The 19,468-nt window shown below is 46.3% G+C and overlaps 1 protein-coding gene across 1 annotated transcript in view; it reads left to right on the forward strand.

Annotated features, from left to right (window-relative positions):
• Positions 1-8,800: 8,800 nt before the first annotated feature.
• Positions 8,801-19,468, forward strand: part of GNAI2 (G protein subunit alpha i2) — a 199,795-nt gene continuing 189,127 nt past the window's right edge. Inside the window, exon 1 of the mRNA XM_048856214.2 lies at positions 8,801-9,031. Coding sequence (XP_048712171.1) covers positions 8,914-9,031 — 118 coding nt within the window. The 5' untranslated portion in view covers positions 8,801-8,913. The remainder of the gene's footprint in view (positions 9,032-19,468) is intronic.

The raw sequence follows: 19,468 nt of genomic DNA on the forward strand, positions 1-19,468 counted from the left end.
ATATTTAGAGCTGGTGATGAAAACATACAATCTGGGATTGTTCTGGGGGTGAAGTCAGCCCAGTCCTTCCCACTAATACCTGCTTGGACTAAAAAGCACAATATTTGGTTTTGCGGTCGCAATTGGTATTTTTTACAGCTGCAGTGAATAAACAAGGCTGTAGTTTATGGGGAACTTGAGCTTGCTCTTGACAAAAGACATTTTCCATGTCGAGGATGTAGTGAACTCCTGGTAGCTGGAAGTGCTATCATTGTAACGGACCATGTGCCAAATGCAGTTCTCTTTCCAGCTAAGTGCAGAGACCAGGGTCCTAGGCCTAACCTTAAGGCCTGATCTGAGATCATCGATAAGGCATAGGGCTAAGAGATCTGCTGGGGGGGGGAGAGGGGTCTATGGGAGCAATGGACAACTGGCAATGTCCCCATGTACTGATCCAAAACTTCTACCCAACATGGTAGAGAAGAATTAAAATAGTTTCCAGTGTCATGCATCATGCAGAGTTTTAAATCATAAACCTGGCTACATTGCACAGAGTCAGTGTTGGGGGTTTAGTGCGGTTGTTTGGGGAAGGAAGTATCGTTTAACATACCACTGGCATGAAGTTATTGGGTATGATGAGTAAAGGAGAGGCTGAAGCATTTCAGTGCCCTTTTAAATTATAATATGCCGTAGTTGATGCCTGGCACTTTTCAGCAGTAGATCTCAAAGCACTTTACAAAGGTCAGTGTCATGATCCCTGTTTCACAGGTGGAGAAACTGAGGCACAAAGAGGGGCAGTGACTTGCCCAGGGTCATTCAGCACACCAGCAATGGAGCTGGGAGTAGAACTCAGCTGTCCTTAGTCCTAGTCTGTGCTCTGTTCACTAGGCCACATTGCCTCAATTAAAAAACCTAGGGACAAATCCTATGGTCTTCACTCAGACAGAATTCCCTTTGACTTCAGTAGGAGCGTGGGCCATCCCTCTGAACAAACCCCCAGCAATCCCTTTGGGTTTGGGGTTTATTTCCATGATAACCACACTAAAATAGACTAGCAAAGGCTGTGGCCACATTTTCTTCTCAGATCAAACAAGGTAAACAGCATCAGCAATACGTTATCGACAGGGAAGTGTCATTTCTGCACTGCTCCCTGGCCTGCCCTCCATTCCCACTGCTGCTCCCCTCCCAGCCCCTCCCTGAGGCTTTGGGCCACAATCACTAGTATGCTTCAGCTGGTTTGCTTTGGGGTTTAGGGTGCCTTTGGGTTAGGGGGGCAATGTAAAGCAGCCAGAATCTGGGTTTATGAGACCAACTACATTTAGGCGTAGAGAAGCCTGGGTTTCCACATACATGCCCCACAACTACCCTCAGATCCCCCATGGACTCTGTGCCTGGGGTTTAATTCTGAGATGTACCCCTAGGAGCCCAGGCAAAGGGAAGTGAAGGTGGCTGTAAGCCATCGTTGCGATGCCTGGATTCAAGGCAGACTGGAGGCTGCAAATTAGAGCAGCCCCGGTGGTTACCTATAGGGTGTGTGTCAGCCCAGAACCACCATAGATGCATGTGCTTTGGAGAATCCCGCTCCATCTCCTGCCTCCATCTGGGGGCACGAGTACGGTGGGCTCTGTCATGGCTGCAAGGGAGTTGTGCTAGAAAATGGATTGAAGGTTTCAAGATGTGGGGTGGAATCCTGCCATGCCCTGTTCACATTAGGGCCTGGGATGAGGCAGGGTGTAGCTCTTGTCCATAAATATTGTTTTGCTGAGAGGTACTGTTGCTGCAGGAACCTCCATCTCTCTGGGATTGAATGTGAATGCCCCCTTCCATTAACATACCTGGCAGGGTAAGTGAATCACAAAACCAAAGACAAAAGGGGGTTGTGAACCCTCCCAGGTGTTTGGATTGAACGGGTGCTTTTGCTGAGTTGTGTGTGAGTGAGAGAGAGAGAGAGAAAAAAAAGATGACAGAAAATGGGGAAAGACTCAGACTCTGGAAGAAATCGGGGGAGAGGTTTTTGAGTTGGTGGTGCAAGCTGAAAAGTGTGTTCTTCCCCGAGAAGTGTTTCCTGCCATTTGGTTCTTTCTGTGTTCACAGACACCGGACTTTGTGCATTCTTTGTAAATAAACACAATTTCAACAAAGAAATACTTATCACCCATTTCTACTCCTAGCTGGAACAATCCCAGGGCCCCAGAATTTGCCTAGCCACCTGGGTCAAAAAGTGGCAACACTATTTAATAAAACTTAAAACAAAGCAAACCCTGTCTACATTTGAGGACTTACATTCTCTGTAATTAGAGGAGGGCAAATAACTCAAATACTTCCATAGCTCTTCTCTCATATCACAACCAGAATTTGCTTCCCCCATGGTTGTGCCTGCTTGTGTTCATATTCTAGCACACGGATTTCCTGGCAGGAAGGGACATACAAACCATGAATAGGGCAGAATATTTGCAAATGCTGAACTCAGGAATATTTGATTCTAAAAGCAATGCTGATCCAACTAGGGAACCGATACAGTGCCATGTGATCGAAACATCTACTCCAAACTAACCAGCGCAGTTTGCATATGGAATGATTATAGTGGACCAGTTGATAAGTCCTACAAACAATTCTTGGCCTATCTGCTGAACAATTTTGAACAACAAAAGGAATTGGGGAGAACTGTGAGCTCCCCTCAGACAATTCACAAAGGGAAGATGAGGTAAAAATCAAGGTGTTCTCATGACAGTCAATTAATCATGACAATCCTGGGTTCTCAACCAGAAGTCATGATCAGGTGTTGAAGGCTTACGTCCACCATGCTCATCTCATATTACTAAAGGGGAGTGCATTCCCTGCTAGCAGGGAGGGGGGCTATTGGGTCCCAGTCTAGAAAAGGGAGTCCCAATTTGGAAAAGGCTGAGAAGCAAACTGATTATTACAAATAGTTTGCCCTGCACAGCTGGAGTGATGGAATCCAAAATGATCACATGAAAAAATAAACAAAGCATGTACAAAAATTCTCTCCAGGGTCTCAGGTGGATGGCTTGGTGGTGGTAAATGTTGCTTTATGGGCCTTGACTCTCTGTTCAGGGTTGAGCGTACGTACAGAGCACTGCCAAGCCAAATCCCACCTCTGTGGCCATCAAACCCCAGGATTCCATCTGTTGGAAAATAATTACCTTTCTAGAGGTCTTCAACTAGTCCCTCTTGAAAATCATGCTCCAATTAGAGGGTGCTGAATATAAATGCTTTGGATGTCGTTCTGGCCTGCAGATTAGCCCCAGCTGTGCACCAGCAACAGGTGTTATTACATTAAACATCACAGCAATCAGTCCTGAGTCATGGTTTTTAAGATGTCAAAACTTTTTCTTCAGCAAAAAAGCTGATAGTGATTTGTGCTAAATTAACTACAGGGGTTCAATTCATTTTAACAGCTTTTCCAAACATGAGAGCTCAGACTTACACTTGGGGGTTGCAAAAACCAGAGGGTTAGGCCTTATAGTTACCTGGTTTAACTAATCCCAAATTGTTACCGGAGTGTGGATGCTGCTATATGGGTATAAAAGTGCTTATACTATTATAGATTATTCCTGTATGGGAAGGGGAATAAGGTGTCCCAGTGTAAGGCATATTTTTACCAGTAAAACTGCGTCCAGAATAGGGGTTGTGTTGGTATAACTATTTCAGTTACCTCCCCCCCCCCCAACTGAAACAGTTATATTGGTACAAAGGCCTTAGTTTTTTTGGCAATGATGATTGTCATATTGAGCTGCAATCATCCAGGGAATTGATGTACTTACTAGCTGATAAATGCAGAATTCAGACAATCGAAGTGCCAATGTTTGGAAGGTGGGCTACATGCAGAATAGCTTCCAAATCCCATTTGCTCCCACCTCTCACCCATTAATCTAATCAGCCAAGGTACCTGGAGCAGGGGGGCTTCCCACCCCTAAACCCCCTGTCTGTGTGCATAAACGCATGCTTGCACTCTCTCTCTATTTGGTAGAATGTGTGACCCTGCACATGAGCTCCTCCTCTGTTGGTTAGTAGAGCTGCATCTCTGGCTTATAGGGTGAATACAGTATCTGGATTTTTAAAAGGAGAGGGTTCTGAGCTGTGGCCCCGATAGTAATGAACTAACAGCACAGGCACTGTCTGGGATTTACTCCTACAGATTATTAGGCCAGTGATTCTCATTAAACCTGCCCCCAAAGGTCCTTTCTGCAGCTCAGTAAAAATACGGAGCCAAATTCATCACTGAGGATGTTCTATTGAGTTCACTGCAGTAAGAGCAGGGATGGATTTATCCCTGCGTGGGGGATCCTTTCTCCAAGCACTTGTGATGACAGAAGGTTTCCACCATTATTCATAAGCCAGAATCCTAGAGATTTGCAATCAGGAGCATTTTCCTCTTCTCCAAAATTTGGTGTAACATTTGGTGCTTTCAGAGGCAGAGAAGGTCCAAAGGCGCCCAGCCCTTCAAGGCTGCTGCAGGCCCCATCAGGAGTCATGAGATCCCCACTAGCTCTTCCAGTGCCCCCCAAAACCTCCCTCCATCACAGCCTTGAGCCACCACATCCTGACAACCTCCATCATATCCCAGCACCTCTCAAAGCCACCATCTCAACACACAGCCAACCCCACTCACCCCCAATAACCTCAAAGCTGCCCCACTATTTGCCCCAACGCACCTCCACAGAGAATAGACCACGTTCTTTCTACTCTTGTGATTTTATTGTCAGTCTCGTGATTTGTTTCTTAAAGCCCCAGCTCCTGGACTCAAGTGACTATATAAGAAATTTATTTTTAAAAATGGAAGTTTCTAGTTGTAGGAGTTCGTGAAGAAAAGTGAGACCTAAAGGTTCAAAATCCAGAAGGTAATTAAAAGGGACCCCAAATGTGTGGCTTTTTTAAAGTCTTGATTTTAAATATATGGGGGTTGGCAACATTGTAAACCCCCACTGATTGCACCCCAACCCCTCCCCATACAGAGCCTCTGCACCAATTGCACCCCAAACCCATCCAATACAGAGCCACCCAATCCCCACCCATTGCACCCCAAACCCAATCCATACAGAGCCACCCCACCACCCATTGCACCCCAAACCCAACCCATACAGAACCACCCCACCCATTGCATCCAAAACATACCCCATACAGAGTCACCCCTCCCAAACTCTACCCCAAACCCACCCCCACCCACTGCACCTCAAACCCACCCCATGCAGAGCCACCCACCCCCACACCTTGCATCCCAAACCCACCCCATAGTCACCCCCATCCCCGCACGCTAAAACCCACCCCATACAGAGCCAGTCAACCCCTGCATCCCAAACCCACGCCATACAGAGCCACCCCATGCCCACCCATTGCAAGCGAAACCCAACCCATTCAGAGCCCCCCACCCCACCCATTGCATCCCAAACCCACCCCATTTACAGCCACCCCACCCCCACACATTGAACAGCTAGCCCACCCCATACAGCGCCACCCCAAACCCACCCCACACAGAGCCACCCCATCCCTGCCCATGGCACTACCCCATACAGAGCCACCCACCCCCACCCATTGCATCCCAAACCCAACCCATATAGATTCACTGCACCCCACCCACTGCAACCCATACCCTCCCTACCCAGAGTCACCCCACACCCAACCATTGCACCTGAAACCCAATCCCAGACAGCCACCCACCCCACCAATTACATCCAAAACCCACCCCACCCACTGCACCCCAAACCACCCTATTCAGAGCCACCCCATCTCCACCCGATACAGAGCCACCCAACCTCCACTGCACCACAAACCCACCCCGTTCAGTGCCACCCCACCCACTACACCCCGAACCCACCACATACAGAGCTAATTAACCCCACCCATTGCACCCCAAACCCACTCTCTACAGAGCCACTCCACCCTACCAATTACATCCCAAACACACCCCATATGCAGCCTCCCAACCCGCACCCATTTCATTCCAAACCCACCCCATACAGAGCCAGACGACCCCCACCCCCTGCAACCGAAACACACCACATACAGAGCCACCGCACCCCACCTACTGCATACAAAACCCACCCTATAAAAAGTCACCCACCCCTACCCATTGCACCCCAAACCCACCCCATACAGAGCCACACCAACCCCCACTGCACCCCAACCCCTCCATACAGAGCACCCAACCTCTGCATCCCAAACCCACCCCATAGAGCCACCCCACCCATTCCACTCCAAACCCACACCATACAAAGCCATCCCACCCCTACCCACTGCACCTCACCCATTCCACCCCAAACCCACCCCATTTAGAGCTACCCCACCCCCACCCATTGAACCCCAAACCCATCCCACACAGAGCCACCCCACCCATGGCAATACCCCATAAAGAGCCACCCACACTCACCCATTGCATCCAAAACCCAACCCATATAGAGCCACTGCACCCCAAATTCATCCCCACCCATTTTACCCCAAACCCATCCCATACAGTCTCCCTACACCTACTACTCCCCAAACCCACCCCATACAGAACTACCCAATCCCCACCCACTGCACCCCAAACCCACCTCATACAGAGCCACACCATCCCCACCAACTACACTCCAAACCAGTGTGGATTTGATTTAAATCACTAGTCAGGAAGACTCGATTTAATCCTGGATTTCTCCATAAAAGTGCATTCTTGTTGGTTGTTATAATACGTATTCTTCACAACTCAGAGATAGATGAGACCCAAACTGGGTCCCTTTTACAGCCTGCTGCCATTATAGGTTTTATGTTCTCGTGAGAGAATGATATGGTAGATTTCAAATCAATGAAGGCTACACTCAGAAAGACCTCAAGACTTCTGGAATATGCTGCTCATACAGTTTCACTTTTGTTTCTACTGCCTGTCCCTCCCTTCTCACATTTATCTCCTGACTTCTCCTTGTCCAGATCTATTCCAACCCCAACAATCTTCTATTCATTGAACTTTTTGAAACTTTGCACTTTTAGAGAGAGGTAAGGGACTGACTCTGTGCACACAAATTTGCAGAGAGAAAATAGGGTTGAGGTCTGTTATTTCTCACCTCTGTATATTTTCAAGTTTGCAGATGACACTAAACTGGGAGGAGTGGTAGATACGCTGGAAGGTAAGGATAGGATACAAAGGGACCTAGACAAATTAGAGGATTGGGCCAAAAGAAATCTGATGAGGTTCACCAAGGACAAGTGCAGAGTCCTGCACTTAGGACGGAAGAATCCCATGCACCGCTACAGACCAGGGCATGAGTGGCTAGGCACCAGTTCTGCAGAAAAGGACCTAGGGGTGACAGTGGATGAGAAGCTGGATATCAGTCAACAGTGTGCCCTTGTTGCCAAGAAGATTCATGCCATTATGGGCTGTATACGTAGGACCATTGCCAGCAGATCGAGGGACATGATCATTCCCCTCTATTTGGCATTGGTGAGGCCTCATCTGGAGTACTGTGTCCAGTTTTGGGCCCCACACTACAAGAAGGATGTGGAAAAACTGGAGAGTCCAGCGAAGGGCAACAACAATGATTAGGGGGCTGGAACACAGGATTTATGAGGAGAAGCTGAGGGAGCTGGAATTATTTAGTCTGCCGAAGAGAAGAATGAGGGGGGATTTGATAATTGCTTTCAACTACCTGAAAGGAGGTTCCAAAGAGGATGGATCTAGACTGTTTGCAGTGGTAGCAGATGAGAGAACAAGGAGTAATGGTCTCAAGTTGCAGTGGGGGAGGTTTAGGTTGGCTATTAGGAAAAACTTGTTCACTAGGAGGGTGGTGAAACACTGGAATGCGTTACCAAGAGAGGTGGTGGATTCTCCTTCCTTCGAGGTTTTTAAGGTCAGGCTTGACAAAGCCCTGGCTGGGATGATTTAGTTGGGGTTGGTCCTGCTTTGAGCAGCGGGTTGGACTAGATGACCTCCTGAGGTCCCTTCCAACCCTGATATTCTATATTATGTATTTAAAAACATTTTTGCTGTTAACAAGCATGTTATCTCTGGAGAGACAAATCCACAGTTTGAGAACTGCAAAACTAAGTATCTCTGATGTCTTCTAGACTGAGCACTGAGTCCCGTTGGGAGGACAGAAAGATTAACCTAAATAATTTAGGCAGAAGCCCCTGGAACCCCATAAGATTGGGTCCCTAATCCATGAACTATTGGAACTCACTTACAAAACTTTTCTTAAACATTACATGAATCTATTGTCTCATACTATTGAATTATAATTTATAGTCACTATTTCATGATGAGATATCTTTGAGCTATAATGTATCTTAATTAAAATGATCTCTAGATCAGATTTTTTTGGTAAAATGCTTTTTTAGGAAAAACCTATTTAAATAAAAAAAAACCCCAATTTTTAATTGTTTTAAAAATCATTGGATTTTTATCCACCCTGCCCCAAACAGAGCCACCCACCCCACCCATTGCACCCCAAACAGAGACACCCAACCCCCACCAACTGCACCACAAACCCACCCCATCCTGAGCCACCCCACCCTCAGTGCACCCCAAAGTTACCCTATACAGACCCACTCCACCCCCACCCATTGCACCCTAAACCCACTCTATACACAGCCACCCAATGTACTCCAAGCCCATCCCATACAGTCACCTTACACACACTGCACCCCAAGCCCACCCCATAAAGAGCCACTGCACCCTAAACCCACCTCCTACAGAACCACCCACCCGACCCACTGCACCCGAAACCCACCCCCTACAGAGCCACCCCTTACACCCCAAATCCACCCCAGGCGAGCCACCCCACGGCCCCGCCCCGCCCCGGTATCGGAGGCCCCGCCCCGCCGCGCCCCGCCCCCGCGCCGGGCGGCCCCGGGCTCAGAGCGGCGGCTGCAGGCTGAGGGGACGCATCGCAGCGCGGCGCGCGACCAGCCCGACTCGGCCGGGATCCGCCTCAGCCCGGCCCCGCAATGGGCTGCACCGTGAGCGCCGAGGACAAGGCGGCGGCCGAGCGCTCTAAGATGATCGACAAGAACCTGCGCGAGGACGGCGAGAAGGCGGCGCGGGAGGTCAAGCTGCTGCTGCTGGGTGAGCCCCGGCCCGCCCGGTCCCGCCCAGGGCCCCGGCCCCCCCCGCCACGGCCCGGCCAGGCCAGGCCAGGCCAGGCCCGGCCCGGCCCGCGCTGCGACCCGCCGGTACCGCCCGCCCCGCCCAGCGCTGCGGCTCCCCGGTCCGCCTCTTACCACCTCGCCAGCCCCCGCCCCTCCTGGTCCCGCCGGCCGGCCCTGCCCAGCGATACCCTCGCCCCCCGCTACCACCCCGTCAGCGCCCTGCTCCGCCCGTCTGGCCCCCGCGGTGCCATTGCCCCGCTTTCCGGTACCACCCTGTCAGCCGCCTGCCTCGCTCCGGCGGTACCGCCCTGCCCTTTATCCCCCCCAGTACCTGGATCCCTCCTGGTGACACCCCCACCCCTTGGTACTACCCTGCCAGGCTCTTGCCCACCTTGCCTCTGTGGTATTGCCCTGTCCTTGACCCCCGGTACTGCCTGGTACCACCCTGCCCTGTGACCCCCCCCCGTGCCCAGTACCACCCACCAGCCCCTTGTCCAGCCTGCCCTGCAACCCCCCGGTCCCGTGGTGCTGCTCTGTATCCCCCCCAGTCCCTCCTGGTACCACCCTGCCCAATGACACCCTGCCTTTGTACTGTCTGCCCCACTGCCTGGGCCCACCCCTCTGGTCCTGCCCAGCGACACCCTTGCCATCTTCCCCCTGCCCACCTTGCCTCCATGATACCACCCAGCCCTGCGTCCCCCCCAGTACCCTGGTACCACCTGGCCCAGCAACCCTCCTCTGGCCCTGCCCTGCGACAGCCTCCTGGCCTGGTACCACCTGGCCCAGCGAGCTACCCACCACTGGTAGCCTCCTCCTGGGCGCACCGAGAACTCTCGGTTACACTCCTGGGATTCTCCAGCGTCTGAGAGCCCCCCCAGTCTGCTACCTCCCACAGAACACCCCCTCTGTGGTTCTCAAGGGCCTTTTGAGACCCTGCATACTTTTAGCCTGTCCCATCCAGTGACCTGCTTAGCAGACCCCAAGGCACAGCCCAGTGCACCCTCCCAAAGAGCCCCCTACTGGCTTCCTGCACTCCCCTATGTTGCACCCCAGAGACACTCCAAGACCTCCAGACTGCATTCCCAGGCTGCTTACGTACACCCCAGCAACCCTATGATATACCCCCCTAGGTACAGCCTACATCCCATACAGCTCCCCTAATATACACCCTCAGTAAATCCCACCCACCCAGACTCTCTCAATACACATTGCACAGACCATTGAACCCATGACCCCCTTACATACACTGACACCCCTTATGCCACAATCCACACATCTTTTATATCACAGACTCCCTAAAAAGAAAAGGAGTACTTGTGGCACCTTAGAGACTAACCAATTTATTTGAGCATGAGCTTTCGTGAGCCACAGCTCACTTCATCGGATGCCAATGAAGTGAGCTGTGGCTCACGAAAGCTCATGCTCAAATAAATTGGTTAGTCTCTAAGGTGCCACAAGTACTCCTTTTCTTTTTGCGAATACAGACTAACACGGCTGTTACTCTGAAACAGACTCCCTAGTAACACCCCCATATAACAGACCCCGCTAAATACAACTCGAGCCTCCACCCCCATACATGACAGTCCTCCCAGATACCTCTACTTCTCCCTAGATACCATAAGCCCCACCGTAGATGAAAACCCTCTGTTCCAATCCTCAGATACCACAGGCCCCCACCTCTTTCTCAGCCCCATATACCCTGGGCGCCTATGTATGGCATATGGAGGCATGTACCTCAGCCCTACATGTACCCCAACTGCCAAGTGTCTCTCACAGCTTTCTTCACTACCCCTCAATTAAGCTCCCCACCCTCATTAAATACAAACTCCTATCCTTCCCTACAAATTCCTGTACAAACTTCTGTGAACACCCTCTCCGCATCTTCCCCCAGAGATCCCCGGAATGAAACCCTTCCATTCCTCCCCCAACTGCCTACTACTCCACTCCCTCCCTTCAGCTACCCTTTTCCTCTGGAAAGGCCAACCCCTCATCTCCACACCCCCAGCTGTCCATGTATCCGCAAAGAATCCCCATTCCTCTGTCAGCCCAACATTTCCACATTCTGAAACACTCCATCCCGTCCAAAGCCACCACCCTCCCTGAAGCCTTGTCCACACTCCAGCTACCACATCCCCTCCAAACATGTTCTTCAGCTGCACCCATTCGCATGCACCTTCCCAAATACCCCCTGCCAGTTACAGAACTCCACCCTTGTACAGCTATACACCCTGCCTTGTGTTTTCCAGCCACTCTGCGGAGTAAATGTGTGGAGGGGAGAGCTTTGAGGGTGCCCATGCCCCCTCCCACATCCATACAGATGATGATGGAGAAGAGTTAGGATCCCTGTCAACTGTGGCTGGGGATGGATTGTTTGGGAGGAGAGTTGGAGACAGCTGCTGCTCAGGGTGATGGAACTTGTGGGGGGGGAAATTGAAAACACTTTCATCCTGCTTGATTTGGGGGGCACTGTGGTCTGTGAAGTGAACCCCCCCTTGCACTGAGCAGTGCTGCTCAGGGGGCGGAACTGCTTTTTGTTGATTCTTAGTCTCCCCTTTTTGAAACCCCTTGCATTCTGACTGAGACCAGATGGTGTGCTCATCTCCTTCCAGGAGATGCGCAGAGTGAGCTGGGTGGGTAGCTTTGTGTCTGCAGTCCCAGGTTACTGGTCAAAGGGCTCTGTCAGTCGCTTTATGCCTTTAGCATTCAGCAGTGTTCCGCACTATTTCTCTCTTCCCTCCTTTCTCTGAGCTCATCATGGGGCCCCGTAACCTAGGAAAGTAAACATCTATTTCAAATCCTCAGATTTTCTTGCTTTTCTTTTTCCCAAATACCCCCACTTTTTTTTTTTTTTGAGGCGGGAGAGGAAATAAATTGATCTTCAGTGCCAAGGTAGCAGGGTATTGAAAGAAAGTGTTTTCTGCAGCCCTTAGTGTGACTTGAATGGTGGAAAGCATACCCTGACAAGAAGCAGCAATGTGGATCCAGTATGTGTGGATACTGGATGCTCTTATTTGTTTAGTTCAGTAGCAAACTTTGCACCAGTCCAGCCTGTGTTTACTGCTCCTCAAATATTTTTCCACTTGTTCTGCCCGTCTTTTAATGAAGCTCTAATCCAAATTGAAGATTTGTGCCTTATGGACATCTGATGATGATGAGAATGATAATGTGTTTGCATACCACTTGCTGTGTTCAAAGCACTTTACAGACATAAAACTCGGACATCTCTGCTCTCTGTCCTTTGGCTTTGGGGAAGAAAGCAGATTTTTAAAAAAAATTTAAATGACCTCCTAACTGGATTTTATTCTGCTTCTGAAATTCCCAGGAAGAGCAATTCCTCATTTAGCCTTTTAAATGCCATATTATGTGATACTCCCACACAGTGTGGGGAAGCCCAGATGGGGTGGTAAACTGGAAGATGTGGGGTGGATTGGGACAAGAGGTAATTAGGAGACATAGGATAGAAGGAGAGAAGCATGTGATGGCACAGCAGTTGAGAAAATGTCTGTCTTGTGGATTTTTTAAATAGAGGAAACAGTGGCAGGAAACAATGATGAAATCAGGCAGGCTCATTTCTTTAAACACAACCTTGCATTAATAACTACATAATTAACATCTGAGCAGCTCTAGTCAATACAGCATTGTGTTGATAAAATAACAACAGTGACTTCTTGACTTATTTAATATTGGTTAAGTGCCAACAACGTATGTACTCCCGCTAGGAAAGTCCGTGGGCTTATTTGAAGACAGTGCAGATACACTGATGCTTTTTTAGAAGGATTTCAGTAAACAAATTAGATCAGATTCCTGTGTTGGTGTGATGTGCTGATGATATCAGGACTGACCAACTGGAATGCAAGATTTCTTAATACCATTAATATTTTAGGCCCTGATCCTGCAATCAGGATCTATGTGGGTAGACACCAGAGTAGCTCCATTGACTTAAATGGGGCTCTGTGCAGGTATGGGGATCTGTTTACAGGATTGGGGACTTAGGTGGGGAGAAGTCCTACACGTATTGATGTAACCTTATTTTTGGGTGTGAAGGATCCAGGCCTAGTCTTGCATCTTTTTTTCCCCTTTAGAAATAAATGGGTCAAGTAAAGCAGCATCACTAAAACATTGTTTCTTGTAGCCTCTTTAAACCCCCTGCTCCCCATAACTCCTAAATATTTAATAATAAAGCTGCAGAATGAGGTGCCTGTATTACTTTTATTAGCAAAACAAAAACCCATGCTTGACTCTCTCTCTCTTCCACCCCCCCCCCAGTGAATTTTCTTTTGTATGAGTCTAGCATCTGTTGGCCTGCATAATTTGTAACATAAACATGCTTGTGATAGCCTGTGGATTTACAGCTGGCTAGGTGAATTCACTGGATAAATAAGGCAGAGGGCAGCAGCTTCACCCATAAACTAAAAATAACTTACAAGGTCGACACACCTTTTGGATTTGGATTTCCACCTGTGTTAGAGTAAAGACAACAGGAAACCTGTTTGTAGAGCGCTACTGTAGCATTTTTGCTAGCTTTGGTAAAATTCTCTAGCTGAAATGGATACTCGCAGCAAATAGTTTTTTTTGGATAATCACTTTTGCACTGAATATTAAATGTGAAACAAGGGCATGAGATTTTCAAAATGCAAATGATGCACATGGTTAATTTACAGGTAATAATATTCCGTATGCTTCACTACTGTATGTTTTCTCAGTTTAGGTGGGGCTGTAGCCATGTCCTTTGCTGTGGCTGTTTAAAGTAACTTATTTAGTAACAAAGGCCTCCATCCTGCAAGCACTTATTCATGTGCTTCACTTTATTCACACAACGACTGCTGTTGGAGTTAGTAGAACTACTGATATGTAAAGTTAAGCATCGGGGCACGCATTGGTGTAAGGGCTAGTCCAGTATGTGTGTTACAGGTCGTGTCCCATGCCCCCCTCACTCCCCCATGCCTGTCACTGAGGATCTGAGTTGTTGCAGCCCCCAGCTAGGTAGCCTTGGCTCTGTAGCTCAAGCTGTAAAATCTCCTGTTTTTATCCCTGGAGGTACCCAGTTCAGTCCCTGGTGTATTGGCCAAGATGTTGGCTGTCACATTTGCAGGATTGCTGCCAAAATGACAATCTGTTTTTGAGTGCTACCTGTTGGCTACAAAATTAAAGGGAAGAAAATGTCTTGGCAGCTTTGAGTGGAGGATGAATGTGTGTATTCTGCCCTCTGTCATGCTGTATGTACAGTGCTTGGTTTTGGATGTCCATTGTGGAATGAATTATTTATTCCCAAATTGTATCTTTATGTTGGAAAGGATGGGAGGTGGGAGGAAGGGAAGCATACAAATGATCCTTGACTTCTGAAGTGGAGAGTATTTACAAAATACAATTCTGATCTTGGTGTGGGGATCTAAATTCAAAAGTAGAGTAAGACAATTTTTCTTTCTAGCAGCTGTTCAAGTGTAAATAGTGCTGAAGACTTGAGTCATTATTGCCCTATATTTAAGCTGAGACATGTCTGCAAAATACTTTCAAATTAATTTGAAGGCATTGCACAAACAGATTGCTCTTTACTGAGAACAGCAGTAAGACACCTTACTTCCTAGATTGTGACTAATTGTAATGTTAACTTTGTAATTTCTGAGCACAGTTGTCAATTTTGGGTCAGTTACAACAGGGTGAATCTCATCAGTAAATTCGTATAACAAGCACGAATTTTAATAGACTTTTGAAGAGTGACTGTATAGCTGAGGAGTCCCTGGGACTTAGCAAGCACTTTCAGGATGAAAACTGGCTTGACCTTGATGAAATGAGTGGTGAAGAGAATCTGACGTTTGGTCTGTTAGTTGTATGCTAGAAGATGTTCCTCATTGCAAGGCTGAAAGTATGCATGTCTAAGTGATGCTTGCAGATGGACTGTCCCAGGCAGGCTGGTAATGGCAGATGTATTATATGTACATTAAAGATAAGTCAAGGGAAACTCCTGTGGTATGAGATCATTATTGTTGGTTGTTTGAGGGGAAAATGGATGTAAGCTTTCTAGTACCAATAGCTCTGAAGTCCAGATTTGTTTTTTCACCAGGTTTGCTGTCTTTACAAAGTGATACCGGTATGGTTCTAATACTCAATTTACCTACTTACTCCTTAACGTTCCACTGTAGATGGATCCCCCCTCCCCCCCCCAAAAACAAACAAACAAACAAAAAAAACACAACAAGCTGTGCTCTGATGAAAGTTCTTACTCTATCAAACTGCTGTGAGCTATTGCTTTGTGAGCCTCTGGAGCAGATGGTAGTACCACGTTTTATCAGGACATTTGTCTGCTTTGGGGAGAGCAGCTGCAGTCATCGGAGAACCAACTTCTTGTACAAGCTCAAATTAGTACTTTTCAGCAAACACGGTGGCTTTTGTCTGTTGTGGCTAAAGACTGGACTGAGGTCTCAACAAATCCTCTGTCAAATCAGAACTCTCTCTCTTCCTGCTCTTCATGTGCATTCAAACAGGCTTAAAAGGCTTCTCTTGTCTCGAATCTTTTGCACCAGAGCGTTGGCAAACTAGAATAGTCGTGTAGCTAAGGGCTTGTCTACACTGGCAATTTACAGCGCTGCAACTTTCTTGCTCAGGGTGAAAAAACACCCCCCTGAGCGCAGCAAGTTTCACCACTGTAAAGCGTCAGTGTGGACACTGCACCAACGCTGGGAGCCGCACCCCCCTTGTGCTCTCCCGGAGCTCTGCCATGATCACACAAACCACGTTAAAGCGCTGCCAGTGTAGACGAGCCCTAAATCTCAGTGTGCACCACTTGCCTGGAAAATTTAATCTGCCATTTCAGCTCCAACAAACATGTTAGGGAGGCAGTAGCTAATGTTTTCTGTTGGCTTGATTTTAAATGGTGCCCTGTGATCTCCGTCCTTCTTTCCTCTCTGAATCATGGATGTTTGCTTAGATTTTTCACACAAACATTCATTAGAAGTAGGGCTGTTGATTGATCATAGTTTAACTCGTGGGATTAACTCAAAATTAATTATGATTAAAAAAATTAATCACGATTAATAGCAGTTTAAATCACTGTTAAACAATAGAATACCAATTTAAATTTATTAAATATTTTGACGTTTTTGTACATATTCAAATATATTGATTTCAGTTACAACACAGTATACAAAGTGTACAGTGCTCACTTCATATTTTTGATTACAAATATTTTCATTGTAAAAATGATAAAATAGTATTTTTCAGTTCACTTCATACAAGTACTGCAGTGCAATCTCTTTATTGTGAAAGTGCAAGTTACAACCGTAGATTGTTTTATTTTTAAGTGCAGTTATGTAACAAAAACAATGGAAAATTTTAGAGCCTACAAATCCACTCAGTCCTACTTCTTGTTCAGCCACTTGCTAAGACAAGACAAGTTTGTTTACATTTATGGGAGATAATGCTGCCCACTTCTTATTCACAATGTTTCCTGAAAGTGAGAACAGGCATTTACATGGCACTTTTTGTAGCTAGCATTCTAAGGTATTTACATGCCAGATATGCTAAACATTTGTATACTGCTTCAGCCACCATTCCAGAGGACATGCTTCCATGCTGATGACACGCATTAAAAATAATGTGTTAATTACATTTGTGACTGAAGTCCTTGGGCGAAGAGTTGTATGCTCTGTTCTACCCACATTCTGCCATATATTTCATGTTATAGCAATCTCGGATAATGACTCGGCAATGGTGTTTGTTTTAAGAACACTTTCACTGTAGATTTGACAAAACACAAAGAAGGTACCAACGTGAGATTTCTAAAGATAGCTTAGCACTCGACCCAAGGTTTAAGAATCTGAAGTTCTGCCCAAAATCTGATGGGGACGGGGTGTGGAGCATGCTTTCAGAAGTCTTAAAAGAGCAACACTCCGATGTGGAACCTACAGAACCTGAACCACCAAAAAAGAAAATCAGCCTTCTGCTGGTGGCATCTGACTTGGGTGATGAAAATGAACATGTGCTGGTCTGCACTGCTTTGGATCGTTATCGAGCAGAGCCCATCATCAGCATGGATGCGTGCCCTCTGGAGTGGTGGTTGAAGCATGAAGGGACATCTGAATTTTTAGCGCATCTGGCGCATAAATATCATAAAAAATTTCACGGCTACAATGATGCCATGAGAATGCCTGTTCTCACTTTTAGGTGACATTGTAAACAAGAATCAGGCAGCATTATCTTCTGCAAATGTAAACAAACTTGTTTGTCTGTCTGAGCAATTTGCTGACCAAGAAATAGGACAGAGTGGACTTGTAGACTCTGAAGTTTACATTGTTTTATTTTTGAATGCAGTTATTTTTTGTACATAATTCTACATTTGTAAGTTCAACTTTCATGATAAAAAGAAAAGGAGTACTTGTGGCACCTTAGAGACCAACACATTTATTTGAGCATAAGCATCCGATGAAGTGAGCTGTAGCTCACGAAAGCTTATGCTCCAACTAACAAATTAATTGGAGCATAAGCTTTCGTGAGCTACAGCTCACTTCATCCGATGCTTATGCTCAAATAAATGTGTTGGTCTCTAAGGTGCCACAAGTACTCCTTTTCTTTTTGCGGATACAGACTAACATGGCTGCTACTCTGAAACCTTTCATGATAAAGAGATGGCACTACAGTACTTGTATTAAGTGAACTGAAAAATACTATTATTTTTTACAGTGCAAATATTTGTAAAAAAAATAGTGAGCACTGTACACTTTGTATTCTGTGTTGTAATTGAAATCAAATACAAGTACTGCAGTGCAATCTCTTTATCATGAAAGTGCAAGTTGAAAATGTAGAAAACATCAAAAATGTCAGTGGTATTCCATTATTTTTTTAAAAGTGCGATTAATCACAATTTTTTTAATCGCTTGAGAGCCCTAATTAGAAGTTTTAGTGTTTGAATGGCTTATTCCAGTGGGCCATAAATTACCAAAACAAAACTTGTGGCCGCTTTGAATCAAGCGCGCTCAGTCCCAGAAGCTTCCTTTGGTGGGATTCACCCTTGAATTTGCCCATCATTTAGTGTCAAAAATAGATTGCTGCACAAGGGGAAAAATGTTTTTTTAAAAAAGACAAACTTTGGTTAGTAATTCTAAATTATTGTAAGACTTTCCATCTTTCTCCTTAAGGAATGTTAGCATTAGAAAAAAATGGCTATGCAGCTTTGTTTCAAGGTTGAGTCTTTAGCTAAAAATAAGTACAACTAAAGACTGTTCAGCTGGCTTGGAAACTATTTCCAAAGCCAATGAGAAATACCCTCCTGTTACCAAAGAGAAAAGCGTTGCCGAATTTTGCTGACCCGAAAGTAGGTTGGAGAGTTTCACTTGTGCTATTACTTGCTGCAGATCTAGATGCATTCTCTTGTTAAATTTCCATTCTCAGAAAACCAGCCCTTGACTCTCTGACATGCAAGCTCTCCCTGTAGGGTAGTCCCTTTTGTGTCTGAGCAGTATGAGCTATTTTAATTTAGATCTAAGCTCTGCCTCTGGGGAGGAGTGATGGAAATAATTTCATTCTCTTAATGGCTTCTTTATAATTAGTTTAGTAACTCTAATTGTGCCCAGAAGTTTTTGATATCTCTGTGGACCAAGGGTTTTTTATCGGTTCAGATGTGAAAGTTGGCTTCATTTACCAGAGAAACTTAAAAAAAACAAAAACGTATTTTGCTGACGAGGAGTTGACGAAAGCAAAGGCCCTAGCTATTCATCTCAGCCCAAGTATGCTCTCCAGAAGCATGGGAGACATTGTTTCTCCAGCAACTGTGAAGGTAGTGGAATATTGTAGCAGAATTAACATTTTGGAGCAGCGATTGTAATTGTTGTCATAAAACAACAATGGGAGAAAACTGGAACCACCAGGACCTCTGGAATTCAACAGTTCATCAAGGCTAATTTCAGTGGCAGTGCAAACCAAACTGTGTGCCAAACAGTTTTTTCAAATTTTACTGTAAGGATAACTAAATTTTTTGGCACATTTACCCAATAGTAGAACATAACTAGTTATAGCAGAGCAGCATCAAACATACACAGTGCTACTCATGGACTTAATCACGTTAAAGAACTTATGCTTCTGTTCTGGAACATTGCTATCAGTTAGTAGATTTTTGTCACTGCTTATTTTGGAAAAAAAATCTTTGGTCTGTAGACACAGTTAATGAGTGGGTGTGTGTATACAATATATATACTTCCTACAGCTGAGTAAGGCATGAACATATGCAAAATAGTTAAATAATATTGTCTCTATTAGATGGTCTGAGATCTACAGTTCCACAAATGGAGAATGATGAATAGATTGGAAAACATGCCTTATAATATGCAGTGCTGATAGCCGTGTTGGTCCCAGGATATTAGAAAGACAGCGTGGGTGACATAATATCTTTTATTGGACCAAGCTTTCAAGCCACACAGAACTG

Source organism: Caretta caretta, chromosome 7 (assembly GCF_965140235.1).
Source record: "Caretta caretta isolate rCarCar2 chromosome 7, rCarCar1.hap1, whole genome shotgun sequence".
Taxonomy (NCBI): domain Eukaryota; kingdom Metazoa; phylum Chordata; order Testudines; family Cheloniidae; genus Caretta; species Caretta caretta.